Source organism: Lonchura striata, chromosome 12 (assembly GCF_046129695.1).
Source record: "Lonchura striata isolate bLonStr1 chromosome 12, bLonStr1.mat, whole genome shotgun sequence".
NCBI classification, from domain to species: domain Eukaryota; kingdom Metazoa; phylum Chordata; class Aves; order Passeriformes; family Estrildidae; genus Lonchura; species Lonchura striata.
Genome location: NC_134614.1, coordinates 20,405,001 through 20,425,019, shown reverse-complemented (window position 1 = coordinate 20,425,019; position 20,019 = coordinate 20,405,001). Strand labels below are relative to the sequence as shown.

At 43.3% G+C, this 20,019-nt stretch overlaps 1 protein-coding gene across 25 annotated transcripts in view; it reads left to right on the top strand.

The window, feature by feature from the left end:
- The window catches only part of FOXP1 (forkhead box P1), a 380,080-nt gene that overhangs the window by 317,349 nt on the left and 42,712 nt on the right, over positions 1-20,019 (top strand). For all 25 annotated transcript variants that reach the window (XM_077786176.1, XM_031505960.2, XM_031505961.2 and 22 more), the window contains one exon: positions 14,785-14,889. In XM_077786176.1, the coding sequence (XP_077642302.1) occupies positions 14,785-14,889 (105 nt within the window). The remainder of the gene's footprint in view (positions 1-14,784; positions 14,890-20,019) is intronic.

Genomic DNA, 20,019 nt, shown 5'->3' with positions numbered 1-20,019 from the left:
CCTCTTATATCTTTCTGATATTAAGAAAATAGTGCTGCTGGGAATAGATAGATCTTAAAGGAGAGCACACCCACTGTTGGAAGAAGTGCTGTGTGTGTAAGGCAACCTTTATATACCCATTGCAAGGATGTGTGTGGGAACATCAGTGAATATGTTTATAATGCATGTAAGTGCCAAGGACGTAGTTTTCATGAAGACTTACATGGGATACTAAAAAAGATGTGATGTTTATTAAACAATTAATTCCCTTTTTGCTGCGTGTAGAAGTGAACAAGATGGGTTTATGGCTTTTCAATAAATTTTTTATCTATGTTTTTCTTACTGAGTATATAAAGTAAAAACCCCATGCAGCAAGATGGATGTTTCAGTGAATAGAGGCACGTGCTGCCTGCTAATGGCAGTCTAAACCAGGAAACAGATTCAGTTCAGTTTGAAATCCAGTGGAAATACAAGAATCTGTTCTGAAGTAAGAATCTTCTCTGTGTATAGTGTTGAGCAGACCTGGAAATCTGTGTGTCTGAGTCCTGTAATTGTGGCCTTGAGGCAGTTGGGATCTACAGACAAGGTGATACACATGCTTTTATTAGTAAAGTTCCAGATTAATTAGGGAGGCATAAACATGCCTTGGTATTGTTTGAGATTGTCTTAGTTAAGAAGACTAAATCCTCAGTGCTGGAATCAATACCTGTGTTATGAAGCTTGCCTTATACTTTCCTTGCATATCTGTTGAATTCCCTGAAGTATCAAAATACAAAATAGGTATATTTGGGAATACATATAAGAGAGTTATAGACTTTGCTTTGTCCTGCCTCTCTTTGGTACATGGAGGCTTTGTGCCATCCATTTGCTGCAGTGATTGAATTACATGTTTATCCATAAGTAGAGCAGACTACAGGCAGGAGAATGCCTCCTGATGCACTTAAGGGTTTTGTTGCAGTCTCATCAGGCACCCTGGTGCCTGCCTGGATTTCATGTGACACAGAAACTCCTCTTGGTGTGATATTTTGCACTGGTTTCCTTTCTGAAAGGATATTTATCTACAGGCAGGGAATTTGGGGTGAGGAGCGAGCAGAGAGGGAAGAGTTGCTGTGCTCTGCTATCACATATATATTTGAAAGCTCAGAGAATGTGAAATTTTAGTGGGCTTGCAAAAGAGAGCACAGGCACAAGCAGGCGTTTAGTAATTTTTTGATTGCAAAGGTTAAGAATAGAAAAATCATGGGTCTGGTAGGAGCATGATTTTGCTGGACTTAGAATGAAGTCCATGTGTGTTCTTGTACCCATCTGGTTCAGCATAACAAATCTAAGGAGACTTTTGGAGGCAGTCCCTAGCCCAGGCTCAGGTCAGATGGGGCTGGGGAAGGGTTCACAAGGGAGGAATCAGCCCTTCCACCTCCCATCACATAAGTCACAGCCTGGGCTGGCCAGGGAAGGTTTTTGACTTGTGGATTACCCCTCATTCCTACACCTCCTGTGCTAACCCTATGTTAGCTCCGGTCTGATAAAAGCAAGAGCTGTTTATTTAGATTTAACCAACAATAAAAAGCACATAGTAAAATCTGTAAGTGTCCTAACAGTTAAGCACAGCCACATCATAACGACTGCCCAGCAGCCATAAATAATCATATACAGGTAACATTAACTTTTAGGGTGTGCTGTAAAGCTGTTTTCAACCCTTTTCTCTTGGGCTTTTGAGAAGGAGTGGGCTGCAGGAGGCAAGTTGGTTATGTGAGAGTTACTATAATCACTGTCATCTCTGGCACATGTCACTGGGATAGTTCAGACTGTGTTTTAGGGGGTTCCTGATCCCGCAGGTCAGGTTGTGAGGCTGCTCCAGACCTGCGAGACGGGAGGCACCTGTGTTAGAATCAGCAGGCGAGCAGCAGATCTGCTCTGTATCTTGGGTAAAAACACATTCTGGTTATAAACAAGGGGTTTAAAATAGCAGGAGCAGCAGTCATTGGCTGCCTGGCGTGCCCACGCGTCGCCAGCCCAGACTGGGGTTCTGCACAGGCTGCAGGGACACAGCCCTGGTGACTGTGGGGCTGCTGTCCTTGGGGCCCAGTGACAGCAAAATTTCTCCTTTATGACTAAAAAGCCAACAGCAGATAGATGGCCAGAACCACTTGGGATGTCCAGAAAGCAAAAATACATTTAAAAGCAGGAGGCACCCTCCATCCTGGGCCAGGGAACACCGTGGTGCATGTGCCACTTGGTTTCTGCATGCTCTGTGTGTAAGGCTTCCCTGAGAATGAAACAATTCCAGTTATAAATAATGGGTTAATGCTTTCATTCATTTGGGCTTTAAATGTATATTACATCTATGCTTTTGTCCCACATTTCGCCCAGCTTCTGTAAGTAGCAGCAGCAGCAGCTCTGGGGTTTGGTGCACAGCAATCTGTTAAGGAGATAAATAATCTGCTTTGGCATGACACTCCTACTCTCCTCTTTAATTTGTCTTACACAAGGAAAATTATAATTAAATCATTCAGGGTAAACCCTTGAGTGTAGAGAAGGAAAAAACACACTTTGGTAAAGATTGCCAATAGAGACCAACTTCCCTGTTGTGCCGTGCAGAGACATTTATCAATATTCAGCACTATTAAAGAGGGAACATTTCGTGTGATTTGTGAGGCGGATGCCAAAGCTCAAATCAAGGCTTGTTAAGATCCTTTCCCCATGCAATCATGGGCATTCAGCATCATTAGAATTCAGCACTGACTGTGTGTTTCATGCTTTGATTTTACTCAGACAATTTAATAATGTTTATTGTGCTGATTATATATATAAATTCACTCAATGCAATAAACATACCTCAGTCATCAGTACCCTAAGGGAAATACTTAGTTATAGATACTTGTATTCATTCAGGATAAGGGAAAGTGAGACCATCAGCCAGCATGCAAACCTCTCATCATCTTATCAGCATTTGGGTTTCTTCAGTAACAAGCAGTTTTTCTCTACACAAGTAAATAAATAAATAACAGGAGCCAGCTAAGTACATCTGCTGTGCTTAGAAATGTCAGGGGCAGTATTCACTTTCCATCTTGTTCTACTGCATCTTATTTGGGAGAAACTTGATTGTTTTCTTAAGACAAGCACCAAAACAAAGCAGAGGGATGCCTGGTCACTTCAGGTGGCTTCTAACTGTAAAACCTGATTAACAGTGGGCATCCTGAAACCTGCAAGCTTGGGAATATTCCCCACGTGGGTAGGTTTGGAAAACCATAACAGTGCAGGATTCATCAGTGCTTTGCAGTGGGCAGATATTGCTCCAGTTTGGGAGGTCTGGGGGTGCAGTGGATCTGTGGAACACCTCGTGCTGGTCACATCCCCTGGTACCATCCTGCACTGACTGCAGCAGAGCCAGGATGGTGGAGGCTGTGCATAAACAAGTGAGGTAATGGAGGTCCAGACCTGTTAATTTAAGAAGTGCATCTGTTGTTTACCAGAAGTAAGGTGAAGAGTTGCAGTTAAAGGCTTTGTGTCCAAGAGACCTTTCTCCATCTGCCGGCAGTCCCATCTCTTCCCCTCCTTGCCTTTGACGCCACGTACACTCGAGTCTTGTCCTTCCACATAAGCAAGCAGCCATCTCACAGGAAAAATAGATGGGATAAACAAGGGGATTTAAAAATTGCTTTTTCTTGCCAGCGTGGCAGGAGGACAGGGCCTGGAGAAGGCTCTGAAGGGAAGTGAGGAATGGCATGGCAGACCATTGATCTGCTGCTTAGGCCTAATGCCTCGTGTTTTACTGTTGTTATCTTCCATGCCAGCTGATCCTCCATCAAAATCCCAAGGCCCTTAGATGAGGGCATTAGGATTCAGCACAATTAAGAATTACAGACTTGGGTCCATTATTAATGCTTGGGATGAAACAGTTCAGCCTGCAGTCCATATGCTCCCAGGGTCCCATCCTCTCTTGGCCAGCCTCTCCACTTAGTCCCTGGCATTCATTCTGCACTGGTGCCAGCATCAGATCTGCTCAGCCGTGTCAGCTCCCCTCAGTTGCTCCCTGCAGCTGATTTTAGTTTATTATCCTTCACCATCAGCAGAGTTGTGTTGGATTAGGTTGCCTTAGGTCCATTCTCCCTTAAGAAATAGGTGTTCCTGGGGCCTCTCCTCCCAAGAGGTATTCAGCTGCTCCATGTATTCAAACCCCATCATGACCCTTGTGCTCTTACCCGTGGTCTGAGCAGCTCAAGTGCCTCCATCCTTGCTGTGGAGCCAGGCTGGAATGGGAGACTTGAGCCTGGATGCCCAGCTGGGTATCTGATAACCCATCCTGCTTTCCACATGGCTGCTGTCCTTCTCATTGCACCTGGAGTGGCTGTGGGGCTGCTTGGGCTGTTGGTGACGATGACACTGTGACAGCAGGGCCCCAGCCTGGCCACCTCCAATTTACTCTGTGCAGGTACAGCCCAAAGCCTGTCCCAGTGTCCCATCCCTTGGCACTCGCTCCCCTGCCAAAGAAATGCCACCAGTTACTGAACGGGCTCCCTCCTCTGAGTCACTCTTCTGTAATCAGCTTTGAAAAAACACCGGCTGTGACTCAGACCTGGGGCTGTTAATCTTCAGTTTTAAGCCTTATCAGGCACTTTTTATTGTTGGTGCTTTTCAGATGCGGGTGTGGAGCCTCCTGTGCGCCCGCACCCACCGTCTGCCACATCAGTTGTACAATGCCACTTGCTCCTCACTCTGCCCAGGAGCTCCTTCATCATACTTCTCAGGGAATTCCTGCACTGAACTAAAAGCAGCTTATTTTACTTGCTTTTCCCTACAAAAGATGCTAAGTTAACCAGCCTGTGGATGTTTGATGTGGCCTTTGGCTGGAGGAAGGTGCTGGGTTTGATGCTTGGGAAGCTGCCCCAGCATCAGGGAGCTCCTGCACGCCAGCGCTTCACTTCTCTCTGGTCCTGTGTAATCACCATCAGTTGTACAACTCCAAACACTAAGCTAATGTATCAAAAAGCACTTAAAATAGATTGGGTGAGCCTTGGCAGACGCCTAACAGAACTCTTCCAAATTTTAGCATATGTATTGTTTTATTCCTCCATCTGGCCAACAGATCATTGTTTGATATCTGAGTGCTTTGCATATCTCCTCCCTTTTCTTGCAACTGAGATACTTACACGTGCATTTAATACAGCTTAATGCTATTTTTACATACCAGCTGATGGCTTTCTGTTAATTGCATGCACTTTGCAGTTAAACTTTTACTAAAACATTCCTGTCTAAATACTTTAAGTCCAATGAAAATTTGTCCTCTTCTTTTATTAGAGGTGTTTATGTAGTACTCTTAAAAAGAGACCTGGTTTTCGTTTATTGCACTGTGGATTTCTGTTTCTTTTTATTTCCTCCTATGTTCAAGTTGTCCTTCTCAGAATTTGGTCAGGTCTGATTGTCCTGAAGAGCTGAGCAAGGAGCTGATAAAGAGCTATGTTATTTTTTTAACATACATAGCACAATGTGAGAACAGAAACACCCTCGAAAGGGCTGTAGAAGTAGAGGACTTAGGTGACTTCTGTGTGACTATTTTCTGTGCTGTTCAATAAAAAATGGAGCAGTTAGTATGACAGCTGTTATATCATGTTATATCGTACTGCTAAGATATTGAGCAGCATTTAAAGTAAAACTCCCCCATTAAGCTGTATAAACTTTATCCGTTTCACTGTGGTTTAATGGAAAAAAAATGAGTTTCTCAATAAAATTACATCATTTTTCCCAGGTTGTAATGTTCACTTTACAACTGTTTTGCTTTAATTCAATTTGTTTTACTTTACTTTTACTTGGCATCTTTTTTTTTTTTTTCCTTGCAGTTTGGAGAGGGGGAAATCTCTTTCCGTAGAGCAGCTAGGTAGTGCTCAAACCTCTCTTCCCTACTTTTCCCTTCTCCTCGCTCCCTTAGCATCTTGTGCTAATCTGGAGCTCTATTTTTGTCAGGCAGACACGGCTGTATTTTCAAAGTAGTGAGATGCACATTTAAATTTGCTAATCGGGATTTGTGGCTCTACCTGCTGCACAGTGAGGGGTGGGGGAAGGAGCCCAAGGAAAATTCATATTGTACTGCTTGTTGCTGGAGTAACGTTTGTGAAATGCCATGGGGTGTTTTTCTGGATAGCTGGTAGTGGTAAGGTAGGAGGCCTGTAATTTCTTCTGTGTGATCAGGAAAACATATGTATATTATAAAGTAGATTCTTGTCATTAAAAGGATGGTATAAACCCAGGCAGGGAAACAGCTAATATGTGTTACAGCGTGTCTTTTTGGGCTGCATGAATAAAGAGGAGAGCTATTCCTTTGGGAGATGATCTCGGGAACTGAGCAACAGATCCGCTAGCCAGCAAATTCTTTTTAACTGTAATTTTCCTTTTTGTATATACTCAAAAATAACATCGCGATGGGCCCTTAAATACCATTTCATACACAGAGCACAATTTCCACAGCACAGGTGGTGCTAATATAGGACAGTCCCCTAGGCACTTGTCGCCAGGAGTTGTACAGCTTGTTCAGTGTCTGCATCCATATGGCAATCTGTCCCATTCATAGAAAGACATTGTAGCTGTGCCTGTGGGTGCTGTGGTCAATGTAGTGTAAAAAGTAGATTTTAACTCTCAGCAACCTATGTTCTGCTGTTTGTTTTATTGTAGAACCCAATTTATAACGTGGGGGAAGAAAAATCAGCTCAGAGCAAATTCCAGAACAATCTGGCTGGCTGGGGTTTGTGTTTATTCTTGGAGCGCATGGTTAATCAGCAGGTGCACAGCCCCGCGCGCTCTAATGAACAGTTTACAGGAAGTCTTGCTCGGAAGAAACATTTTCCTTGTTGTTTATACTGTGAATTAACTCAGAAGTTGCAAAGCTGTAAACGATGTTAGCTGGCCATGTGTGTCATGCAAGTCTGTTCTGTACTTGTCTTTTTCTGGCTTTCTTTCCCGCTGTTTTCCCTGAGTGCGGGATGCTCAGACAGGATGCTGAGCTTCTCTGTGCTCTGAGAGGGGCAAATCATGGCAAAGAGCCCTCCCAAAAAGCAGGGTGAAGCTCTAGTGTTGCCCAGCAGTTCAGATCTAACTGCAGGAATGTGATTTGTGGCTGCTCTGGTACCGATCAGTCCAATGCCAAGTGTTGTTCTGTTTTAGTGGGACTATTTGTTATGCCTTTTAGTAAACACAAACAAATAGACCGCCTAGCACCTGCAGCAGCATATGATATTTACACTACCTGTATGATTCAGCATGCTTCCCTGGGGAAGCAGGCTTGTGTCCTCTGGATTTTTAGTGCTTTTTTAAACAGCATTCTTCCAAGGGGAGAGCATGCCGCAGAGAGAATGCAGTGCTCTAGCTGGAGTTCTCCCTTGGAGTCATTATTTATCTTAATTATATTTTTATAAACATTTCCCCAAGGGCACTTTGCTGCTGCTGCAGGGGTGTGGGGTGGGCGAAGGCTCCCCCCATCGAGCTGCCAGGCTGTGTGTGATGTGACAGTCACCTTCTGCACAGGTTTTGTTGTGCCTGTGGGACAGGGGTGAAAAATACTGACGTGAATAATCCCTGTTAATCATATTTGTTGATGTATCACTGGTTTATATAAGAGTGGAAGACTTGCCTCAACTCTAAATGTAACAGAATAGAATTTTGTTGAACAAGTACAGATCTTGTTTCTCAGTGTTTTCTTTTACTATAAATTCAAATGTTACAAGAGAATATAAATTACAGTAAAATAAGGTTGGCAAACAGGATCTTTTTACAAAGTATGTATGTTCATTGGTAATTTTACACCTCCATCTCAGTGAAGTCCAAGGTCTAATCCTGTGTTTTTATACTTGTATGTGTTCTTAAAAGGGTTGCTGAATTGGGGCCAAAGCTTTGCCATTGCCACCTCCCTCTGCCGTGCGAATTGGGTGTGTAAGAGGGATGGGATTGCTGTGCTGAAAGTCAGTGTTAAAAAAAAAAATAAAAAAAAAACAAGCTGAAAAAAAAACCTGCAGAACATCCCCCCAGCCCCAAAAAACCCAAGAAAGTGGTTGGATCACATTTTTTTCCTAATTAAACTAAGATACTGAATCAATCCGTTTTAATCTGAATAAATTAGGAGACTGTTCAGAGAGGAATAAAATGAGATTTAGCAGGGATAAGTAGAAAGTAGCCCAGCTAGGAAATCAAAATTCCAAACTGCGGGTTTGACATGACACGTCAGCTGCTCAGCATCGGCTGTGTGGGAAATGGCTGAGGCATAATCGGGGTTGAGAAATTAAGGTGGGACACTCTGTGCCATGTCTTAGTCAAAAAGGTAAATGCAGTCATGGGAGGCATAAACATGCATGTTGCATCTGAGTCCTTTTTTTTTTTTTTTCCTGTTCTACTTTATGCAGAACCAGTTAAACCACATTGAGTGTGATGTACAATTGGCCACTCTCTTGCAGAAAGGATAAAGGGAAGCTGGAGCAAATATAGAGGAGAGCAGCTAAGATGATAAAGGAGTTGGAGGGAATAGGCTATGAAGACAGATTAAAGGGAATTAAAGATCTACACCCTGGAAAAATAGAGGCTCTAGGAGGATATGATTATGGTATGTAAGTACATGAAGTGATGCTACAAAGAAGAAGAAGGAAAAATTGTTCTCATTAGTTAGCAGTGCTGGAATTTAAAATCCAGCATTTCAAATCATGTGTGTCTGGGTATATTTGATGTACTTTTCACCACAGTACCTAAGCGTAAGGTTGAAATAAAAAAATAAGAGTTTTAAATCATAGAGAAACTCGTTAATTCAAATGCAGGAGTGGAATTTGCACTGGAGATAAGTGATGGATTTTTTGCAATGGGCATTTTTTTTAAATGCTCTAGAAATACAATTAATTTCTCCAAGGAAGGGATGTAGGGCAGTGACTGTCCAGGCCTGTGGCAGTTTTCCTGCAGGGCTGGAAGAGGGGTTGCCACTGGAAGGAGATTGTGTTAGAGTGCTGGAGGGTCATAACATTGATTAATAATCCAAACCATCAGTGGATAGATCAAAACCAGAAGATGATGCTTATAATTATCCAGTCTGGTTCTGCTCTTTGCAGTGAGGGTGGGGGTAAAAGGGAAGGGGAATGTCAGCTAGATTTTGTCTTAGTCTTGCTGCAGATTCTCCAGAGTTCTCCTTGCAGAACAGGAATTTAGGGAATAGTGCCACAAGCGGCATAAATGGGGGGCAGTGACTTGGGGTGCCCAGGTGGCCTCGTGTTACAACAGCACTGCTGTTTTCCTTCATATGCTACAGGAGTACACAAGTTAGTGCACACCACTTAGAAGAGAGGATTTCATTCAGCCTGTGGGCTGCAGTTTTAACTTGATTTGTCTTAAATTGGTGTAGTCATTTAAAATGTAATAGAACCTCTTGTTACTTCCAGTAGGGCTTGATGTAAAACATGAGCAGCTTCTAGTCCTAGTTCTGGACTAAAGTGGTGAGGAAGGGAAGTGCTCCTCTAAAAAGCATCCAAAAATTTGCAAGCCAGTTGTTGAAAGAGCTGTCACTGACCACTCACAGCAAATTCCACCTCTCCTGCAGGCCCATGACCTTCTGTTAAGCTTTATTCACTGATGGAGAGGCATCACCCTGCCTGGACACCCTCCGTTTAGATCACGTATCTGCTTCCTGGGCCATTCCTGAGGCTTGGACAGGAGCATGAGTATCTAGATGTTGGGTTTTTTTGGGTTTTTTTTTTAGTTATTGGTTGGGTTTTTTTTTTAATTCACAGTTTAGAGAGGAAAGAGATATGCTGTGCCACCTTACTAAGAATTTGAAGGGATTTTCACCAGCAGAACTTCACTGCAAAACACATCTCTGCATCTTTGTTCAGTTGATTCCCTCATGAAGGCAGGAACTTGCACTTGAGTACAGTTTGTACGATGATTTAATCATTACTTCTTCCGTTTCATTTTAAAATCAGATACAGTGAGTGTTTCTGAATCAGAAAATTGTGGCTTTTTCAGCAGCCTTATTCTTTCAGTGCCTTCTGATGAGCTTCAGAGCTCACTGGGCAGTCACAGCTCTGGGAGAGCTGTGTTGGTTCCCAGGTGTGTGTCTCCTTCTCCGGTAGAGGACCAAAATTGTGGCATTCTGCCTCAATGTCTGTGCCATTTAAATCAGAGAGAGGGGGAATGTGGTGTGAGACAGAGCCCCATGCTCCTGCCTGGGCTGTACATGGATATCAGTTTCATGGCAGCTGGCAAAGATGAGGTCATTTCCCATTGACCCTGAGGAATAAAGTAAAATTAAAAAAGCAGTTCTGCACTTTCTGAGGGTGCTGTACTCCAGCTTCTTGCAGGAGGAAAGCAGGAGACATGGTATTGATTTTTCAGCGTGCAGGTGGCTCAGGCATGTTCTGAGCTCTGTTAGAATGTTGAGCAGATGCTTCATAAATGTAATAGAAAGTCAAGGATGCTTCTCTACATCACTGACTTCCCCCAGTGTTTTGGCAAAGATCATCGGCCCAAGCAGATGTGGAAGAAAGAGTGGAATTATGAAGTATGTCAGCATCATGAATATTTAAAATATGGTCCACTGTGTGGCAGAAGCACAGACACTGAGGCTTCTGCTTAGCTGGATTTTATATCTACCCATGACTTCTTAGCCAGTGGGTGTACAAACACAGTACCCAGTTCCACCCAGTTCCCAGTGGTTAATAAGTGGGGGTTGAATGAAACCATTTAAATGGGGGTGTTTTCATGCTGGAGCTTTGGTCACTGCTTTCCCCAATACCCAGTAGGTTCCCATCTCACTTTGGGGTGTCATTTTCACTCTCCATCAGCACTTAGCTGTCTCTGGTATCTCTTGTCTCCTGTGCTGTTGTGTCCCAGAGAGTGGTTTTTCAAGGATGCTGTAGGAGAGCAGGTGTATTCCAAAAGATGAGTGACTGGCAGGAGTGGGCTGTGCAAGTAGCAGCTTCAACAGCCATCCCTGTTAGGAATATTGCTACCAGACCCTCTGGTAACCTTGGGGTTATGAGACAATGTAGGGGGAAGAAGGAAGGGGTTAAATTTCCTCTCCTCTATCCAGCAAGCCCGGATGAGCTGTGGAAGTGCCTGTCCCTTTTCCCTTCTCCTCTGTACTGGAAACAGAGCTGGAAGCAGCAGAAAAGAAGTAGACACCCAGTTTTCAGTCTCGTACATGGATTTTGTTATTCTCTTGTACGTCTTGAATAAGTGACTTACGCAAGACATTTCACTTGCCAGAGTGTTCTTTGCTGTTGTTCAATGTAATAATCATCACTGTTGCATTATTTGGATGTAATTCTATTGTATTAACTATTTTTTATGCAAGTACCTTACAAAGAGAAAGAAACCCCACGTTGTCTTGAATTTACATCATTTATTCCTTCACTACTTTGAAAATTATGTCTTGTTATAAAATGATTTCCACTAACTGGTGTTGCATCACCAGTACCCGACCATGAATATGCATTCCTGGGAAGGAGAGGGTGACAGAAACAAACACCTACTCTAATGTGTCATTAGAAATCAAACAGACCTAAAACTTGCTTCTGCTTGCCAATGCTCAGATCTTCTAAAAGTCTGTCTCCAGCAGTGAGACCTAGGATGCATCCAGATTACAGAAGCTGTGCTTGCGTGCAGGCGAAATATCAGTGAGCAATTTCAGATTACAGGTTTGCATCATGCTCACAAAGCTGTTTATTTATGTACAGGATTAAAATCTTCTTTTTCCACCTCTGTTTGCCCAAACAGAGTACTTAGATCAGTTCAACAGAGTTCTCCATTCATTTCCACTGGCTGTATCCGTTGTGTGTTACATCCGCCTCCGTATAAACCCGCTCTTTGTTTTGTTTTGAGGTGCTTCCTCAGGCTCTGTCAGGGAACAAGTGGCAATCTATAATATCTTCAAAAGTGGGATGGATAAAATAGCAGTAATCTGATACTGACACATAAAGGTCACCGAAAGGCAATGCTGAAACCCCCCCGAGCAGGATGGGAGTTGCTGCCTTTGGAATGGCACAGTGCCTGCAGAGGAGACCAGCGTTTGTCTTTCAGGACTGAGGGGCTTTTTCTCTTTGAAATGTCTTATTTTTGGTAAGTTGAAGTAGTTCTTCTGCTTGGTTGAATGGCTGTGGAAGCTCTGCATAGGTGTTAAGCGTGTTACATGTAGCATCGTGTTAGCAAAATGACCTTTTAAGTTCCCATTTACAGTCAGCATCAGCCTTTATGGTTATTGACAGCACGAGCCTTTGACATCCTGAGCATCATTTAGAGTTTGATATTGTCTTGGTCATTCTATCATTTTCTTTGGACACAATACCAGGGTGTCACGTCCTACATAGTTTGTCTTGTCTTGTGCAAGTTCCCTGGAAAGAAAAGAGATTTGCGCTTGGATTTAAAAAATAAATACAAATCTCCGTAGGGCTCTTTCCGTTGACTTGGCCATGGCCTTTAGGCTCTCACAGAGAAACTTTAAAAATCCCTGCTGGGGGTTTAAGCCATGTGACTCCTGTTGATATTATAATGAGATTTACAGTGCTTAAACCCCACAGGTTTAAGCACTGACTCCTTACTTGGCCATCACAAGTCCCATGTGTGGGTAACATGCACTGGGCAGATTCATACACTGCTTTTTTTTTGTTTGTTTGCCTTTTTTTTTTTTCTCCCAAATACACTAAAATCATAACTATCTTACGGACTTCAATGGAGTGTTAACTTGAAAGCCTTCTTTCTCACCCTTTGCTGTATCCAGGTACAGAAACAGATGATAAACCCCATTATTCTCTGAATTTTCAGATGTATATAGAGGATGTTTGACCATATGCGTGTTCGGCTTGGGTGCATGGTGTTCTTCAACCATTCTGCCTCTTCCTTAGCTGAGAAAATATATGGTTTAGGATTTTTTTTAATTTCTTTGCAAATAATGCATCAGTTCCTTAGTTCTTTTAAAAACATTACAGAGATTCTCCTCACTTGAGCATTTTTTAAAAGACTGATTTAGTTAAACCAGTCTAGAATTCTAGAATTTGTATATAGAGAAGGCCTTTGTAAGGCTCTTTACCTACTGTTCGGTGTTTTTTTTTTTTGTTTTGGTTTTTGTTGGTTTTTTTTTTTTTGTTTTTTTGGGGGGGTTTTTTTGTTTGTTTGTTTTTTTGTTTGGTTGTTTTGTTCGTTTTTTTAAGGAAATTACCTTGCACATACATATATTTATGATTGAAAGACTATTTGTAAACAGACAAAAAAGGATATTAATGAAATAATTAATTAGATTCATATAAAACTCATAATAATCTTTTCTAGTCAGTACTTTTTAAATTATTTTTTCAATGTAAAATACTTTTTAAAAACACCTTCAGTAATCTTCAGATTCTCATTGTGCTTAAAGTCGAAAGTGGCAGGATCTGGGCAGGAATTTCTCTTCCAATTAGTTTGTGTTTGGAATGATGTCTCAGGAGTGTATTTACAGGGATCTGGCTACCCAGTGCATCTGAAATAGTACAGGAACACAATTTTGTCAGAGTGCAGAGACAGATAATATTACAGAAGAAGACTAAAACGGCATTTCCAGGTGTGTATAAAAGTAAAATGACAAAAAGTAGGCATTTATCCATAACATTACCTGTAATCCAAGATGAAGTAACTCATAAAAGCCACACCTAGATGCTGGTATGTGTTCATATCCTTTGTGTATGTTTGAAGTCCATAATACAGCACAGACATACTGTAGCAAAAAGGTCTGCCATGAAAAATACATACATGTGTGAGCATAAAATAGAGATTTCAATATTATTTTGACATTCTGCTTTTAAAGTCATCTAAGGTTATGGAGATAGTTGCAAAAAATAATTCCTTTCCTTAGGAAGTTTCCATGCAGAAGTCGAATAAAGAAGATATTTTTGACTATGGTTCATCAGTGAGTGCAACAGATACATTTCCCTGAGCACCACATGGCCTGGATCAAAGCATCTCATGACTTGGATCAGTGCAGCCAAATCATTACGTATTGATTGGAATCCCGCTGAAGGATTAACCCCTTAGTGCTCATAGGAATTTTTTGCTTTAACCCTGGGTTCAGTAGTTAGGAGGCTCTGTGACGTTCCTGCCCAATCTTAGGCAAGGTTAATAGCCCCCACTAACCCCTCGTGCTGAGGAATCCTTTGATTGCATGCCCCCTCTTCTTTATGGTGAATTTTGCATTTGAAAATACATCTCAAATCTTCTTTCTTGGGGTGTAAGGGGGGGCCGTATTTGTGCAATGAAACACACTGTAAGAACAAGAGGAAAAAAAAAAAAAAAAAAAAAAACCAGAAAAAAAACAACCCAGTAAATAAATAACATGGTGGGAAAGCCAAGGCTGCACATTTGATGCTTTCCCTTTCTGTAGCCATGAGGAGACCCTCAGGTCCGGCTGTGGTGTGGTGTAATGGGACATTGCTGTATGGAGATGACTTCTTGATGAAGCTGAATTGTAAATATGCAATGTTCATAAATTTTTTAGCAAAATATCAAGCAGGATATTAAGCAGGTCTGTCAAATGATTTCTCCCCCGTCCTTGTTAATTTAAATTCTTTAAAAACCTCTTAATTAATGAATGAAATGTAGGAGGATAGCTAAGTAAGAATGACACATGTTTCACATTGCAAATGGTATTTAATTCTGTTTTGAAAAACCATGGGCAAGAGTCAGGCGGGTACCGTGAGATGTTGGGGATGCTTCAGGATCTGGTGTTTGCTGCTCTTTAGGAGTCTTTGTGAGGATGAATTGTCACAGTACCTTCAGCTTACAGCACTTGTTCTCTCTCCTCTGTCTCCCCTCCAGTTTATCCCACGAGGAGCACTCACACAGCCACCCGCTGTACGGACACGGCGTCTGCAAGTGGCCGGGCTGTGAAGCAGTATGTGAAGACTTCCAGTCGTTCCTAAAGTAAGGATGGTTTTTTTGGCACTTGCATTGTACAGAAAGCATGCCCTGAAATGTTGTGTGCTGTCACTCACCCTGGGCCTGATGCAAAGCCCATTGAAGTCAACAGAGAGCTCCCTTTCACTTCAGTGGCTTTTGGATCAGGCTCAAGAACGTTTTAACAGGGGATAGTAAATTAGCCCCATGGGGAAATTACGGTCTTGTTCAGTGTATTGCTGTAAAATAGTGTTTGCACTTCCGCAGCTTTTTTTTTTTTTTAATTTTGTTTAAATAATTTTTAAGTTGCAGTATCGATCATGTAAATAATAAAACCTTGTTTTAACCTTGATTTCACTTTAATTTAGAAATCTAGTCTTAAATTAACTCTATAATTGAAAAGAGGATTGCAGAACATCACATGAAATTTAATTTATGTCAAATAAGTAACTAATGAACAAAGTCTACACTACTAAAAATAAACTATAATTATATTAATTGGGCCCCTGCAGTTTGCTGCAGACCTTTTCCTTGCTGCCAAAGAACACAGTTTTACACGTTGCATAAACAGTGCATTATGGACTAGTGTGTGGTAGTGTGTGCATCCTTATGCAGGGAAGAACCTCAGAGCCCTAATAGCTTACACATGGCTGCTCCACAACTAAATCATCAACCTCACCCCTGTTCCCATTACAGAAGAGTTCTTTGTCTAGGTAGGACACCAGGTACACACATGCTGTGGGTGCATCCAGGTTGCTGAAGGTTTGTCCCTGATCTTTGCTTGAGTTCTGTGGCTGGTCAGTTTTAAGATCACTAAAGACAAGCCACTCCAGTAATGTTTGTGATTCAAGTGCACAAAGGGACAAACTTTTCTCCCATTTAGGTTAGTCATCTCATGAAGTTAGTCCAGATAAATACATGAGGTTCTTCAGGATGAATAAGTAGACTTACTCCCAAAAAGTTCAGGTGTACCTGCTGTTTCTGGAGCGGTTCCCTGGATTTTTCTGTGAGGGAGGGAAGAGCAAAAGCAAGCAGAGGTTGTTTGCTGGGTGATGTTAGATGATACAGATAGGGTTTTGCTCTCAGAACAGAATGGACTGGTTGTGGTTCCACTGCCAAAACCCTCCCGAGTTCATAGGAGGGGCGCTGGTCCTACTATAAACATATGTTACAAATGAGGAATGGTACAGTAATGAGAAGGTTCTCATTACAGGAGGATTACAAAATAAGAAGGTGCTAGTCATAAATTTCCATGAAGGGTGGCCTCATTCCTTGTAATTCATCCTGTTGTTCACTTAAGTGAAATAAATGCTAATCTCGCCATACTTGCCAGCTCATTCGTATTCATATGCCATACTATAGCATTCAGACCTTTCAAACAATTCTCATCTTTACTGCTGTAAGTGCAAGGGAAAGGTGCTGTGGTAGCCTTAGATAGCAGAATAAAGTGTGTGGTCACATATGGTCAGATTGTGCCACCTTTGCTTCCTGTGTTAGTCCTGTGTTCCGGGTGATAGCAGCTGCCTTCTGGGAGATTCCATAGGAATCTTGAGTGCTCTGCTTGAGGTGGCCATGCATAGAAAACACAGCTCTTAAGCATGGATAGAAGCAGGGCTGGTTTTCTATTTGGCATTTTGGAGATGTTTCAGTACATAGACCTAGACCACCTGGAGGAGATAACGTGCTGCAATCAGTAGTTAGGAATAACCTACAAACTGTCACCAGCCCAGGTTGAACTTGAAGCTGCTCCATCAGTTCTAGTTTTTTCACTATCGGTCTAGTTTTTGCCCCCATTGAAAGCTGTCATCAAAAATATTTTGTGTGAGCTTCCTAAACTTACCATCTTCTGTGAATTTTTTCATTATCCAAATGCTGCAGTGTCCAGTCTTACTGTTCAGAGCTATACTTAACCCAGAACAAATGCAGAAATGGATGTCCCTGAGCAGTGTACTGACACTGTTAAGGAGTGAGTGTTGATTCATAAAATACCATAACCTTCTATGTCTCCTGTGAAGAATCTGTCCTTAAATTGTTGCCATTTATCAGAATTCATTAAAAAGATAGCAGGTAGATGGTTGAAGTTTCTTTCTGATATTTGTGCAATCTGTGGCACTCTTTCAGTGGCCCCCTCAAGAGAAAAGCTCTTGTTTACTAAGTGAAATACAGCCTGTGTATCGAGTATTGCTTAATTTCACTTACCTTGTGAAAAGGCACAGAGAAGTTGTATGTGGAATGAAGGCCTTGTATGCCAATAAAATGATTCTTCAGTTAAGGGAGAAAAAAGGACTCTCAGGTCTAAAACATGGTTCATTTCTTTTTCTCCTGAGGAAGAAATATCATAACTGTTGGTAAATCAAAACCAGAGATTTGACACTCTTCTGTGATCGTTCTGTAGTGTTTGTTCCCAAGGTGAGGTACACCACAGGGCCCTTGATTTCAAAGATAAATACTGTACAAATAACGATCCTAGTTGTCTTTCACTCACAGCCAACAGGAGGATGCTTATCAGAACCAGCAGATACACGGGCTATTGTACACATTTATTTCCCTATTTCTTTTTGAAATAAGTTGCGGCTTTAGCATCGTTGTGTTGTGTTTCTTTTTTGAATCCATCAGCCATTGGTTATCATGTGATGCTGTATCAGTCAGAGCTAAGTGATAGCAGCAGGGGCTGCTGCTCTGCCTAATGAAACAGCAGCACCCTGCACGCTCCAGAGCGCTGCCTGAGCCTAAAAACAAAACCAAGTCCAGTCTCAGGGCGGTGACCCTGTGCCCTCTGCCAGGCTGTGGGCAGCAAGGTGAGGGCTGGGGGTGCACACGTGTCTGGCCTGTTAACCAGGGCCGGGAAAGGAGCAATTAGCAGCACAGAGCGACTTTCCTGCAAAATTGACTATCTCCTTGATTTCATTTGCATGTGTTTAAAGACCGTGAAAGATAGGAATATATACCCCTTCTGCAGCAAGTTGTTCAGGAAATCCCGGCTGGAGGGAGGGTGGTTTATTCAGCAGGGTAGTCAGGGCAAAAAATTCAGAAGACTGAATAGGGTGTTATTATTCCTCACCCCTCCCTTTTTTTCTCCCCCCTATAATTTGGTTGTGGATTAGACGTGCTTAATTCTGGCTGTACCATTTTAAAATCAAATATATTCTTTAAAAGAAAGGACACAGACGTTTGGAGAGATGTGGCAGTCCGGTGTTGCAGTGATGCTGGTAATCTGCTTCATGTGCATTTAACTTTGATGAAACGAAGGGGAGTTTATGTGAAAGAAACTACTAAGTGCACCCTGTAATGTTTTCACAAGTGTTTTTATCATGGTAACATCTTGTTTACTTTAGTTGCCTGCCTAAAACTACTTGGAACATGTTAAGAAAACATTTCGAGAAAGCTTCTACAAAGAGGCTTTTGTTTAGCAGCAACTGTGAGACTGCTCGGCTCACAAAGGTGTTAACTTTCAACCCCTTAAGCACTTCCACATGAAATTCCAGCAACTATGTTTGTGGTTTTGGAAAAACAAAGTGTATATTAAAGAAACCAGGTATATGCTAATACATGTTGAAGTAGGCCGGAAATCATAAATTGTTTCAAAGGCATTAATTGCGCTCGTTTTGCATGGCAGAGCGTTCTGCACCGAAACCATCCGCAGGGCGCGGACTTTCTAATCGCACGGGCAGGGAGAGGCCGGGCTGTGCGGGGTGTTGCGGGTTTCTGTAGGGCCGGAGGGACCCCCCCGGGCTGGGGGAGCCGCGGGGATGCGGCCCCGGTGCGGTGCGGGGGACGCGGCCGCCGCTCCGGGCCCCGCGGTCCGCACGGGGCCGCTCCGGGCCGGCCCCGCAGCCCCCGAGCCGCCCCGGGCAGGGCTCGGCGCCCGGGACCCCGCGGCGGCACCGGCCGGGGCGGCCCAAATCCCACAGTGCCCTCTAGTGCTCCCGGGAATGCTGCCGGGAGCGGCGCAGGCACCGGGAGCATCCCCGGGAGCATCCCGGGTGCATCCCCGGGAGCATCCCCGGGAGCATCCCCGGGATCTTCCCCGGGAGCATCCCCGGGATCATCCCCGGGTGCATCCCCGGGATCATCCCTGGATCATCTCCGGGAGCATCCCCGGGAGCATCCCCGGGATCATCCCCGGGAGCATCCCCGGGAGCATCCCCGGGAGCATCCCGGGTGCATCCCCGGGAGCATCCCCGGGAGCATCCCCGGGATCTTCCCCGGGAGCATCCCCGGGATCATCCCCGGGTGCATCCCCGGGATCATCCCTGGATCATCTCCGGGAGCATCCCCGGGAGCATCCCCGGGAGCATCCCCGGGATCATCCCCGGGAGCATCCCCGGGTGCATCTCCGGGAGCATCCCCGGGTGCATCCCCGGGTGCATCCCCGGGTGCATCCCCGGGTGCATCCCCGGGTGCATCCCCGGGAGCATCCCCGGGTGCATCCCCGGGTGCATCCCCGGGTGCATCCCCGGGTGCATCCCCGGGTGCATCCCCGGGTGCATCCCCGGGAGCATCCCCGGGTGCATCCCCGGGAGCATCCCCGGGTGCATCCCCGGGTGCATCCCCGGGTGCATCCCCGGGAGCATCCCCGGGAGCATCCCCGGGATCATCTCCAGGAGCATCTCCGGGTGCATCCCCGGGATCATCTCCGGGTGCATCCCCGGGAGCATCCCCGGAGCAGCGGCATCCCCGATGCGGCCCCGTTCCTGCCCCTCCCGGGCAGGCGAGCAGCCGGCCAGCTCCAGATAACCCTTTGGATTCCTATTTCAGTGTTTTAAATTGATTTTTTAAAAAATAGTTTTAATTTTTAATATTTATTCTATTATTTGAATTGTTATTTTTCTATTTTAATTCTTATATGTATTTTATTGTGTATGTATTAATAGTCATTAACAATTGTCATTATTTATTCTAATATTTTTATTTACTTCAATATTGTAATTTTATTTCTATTTTATTTTCATACATGCTTTGCCCACACACACACATATGTATATTATATATTTTATCATGTATGTATTAATAGTCATTAACAATTGTAATTATGTCATTATTTATTCTAATATTTTTTACTTCAATATTGTAATTCTATTTTATTTTCATACATGCTTTACGCACACACACATATATATGTGTATTATGTATTTTATCATGTATAAATATATATAT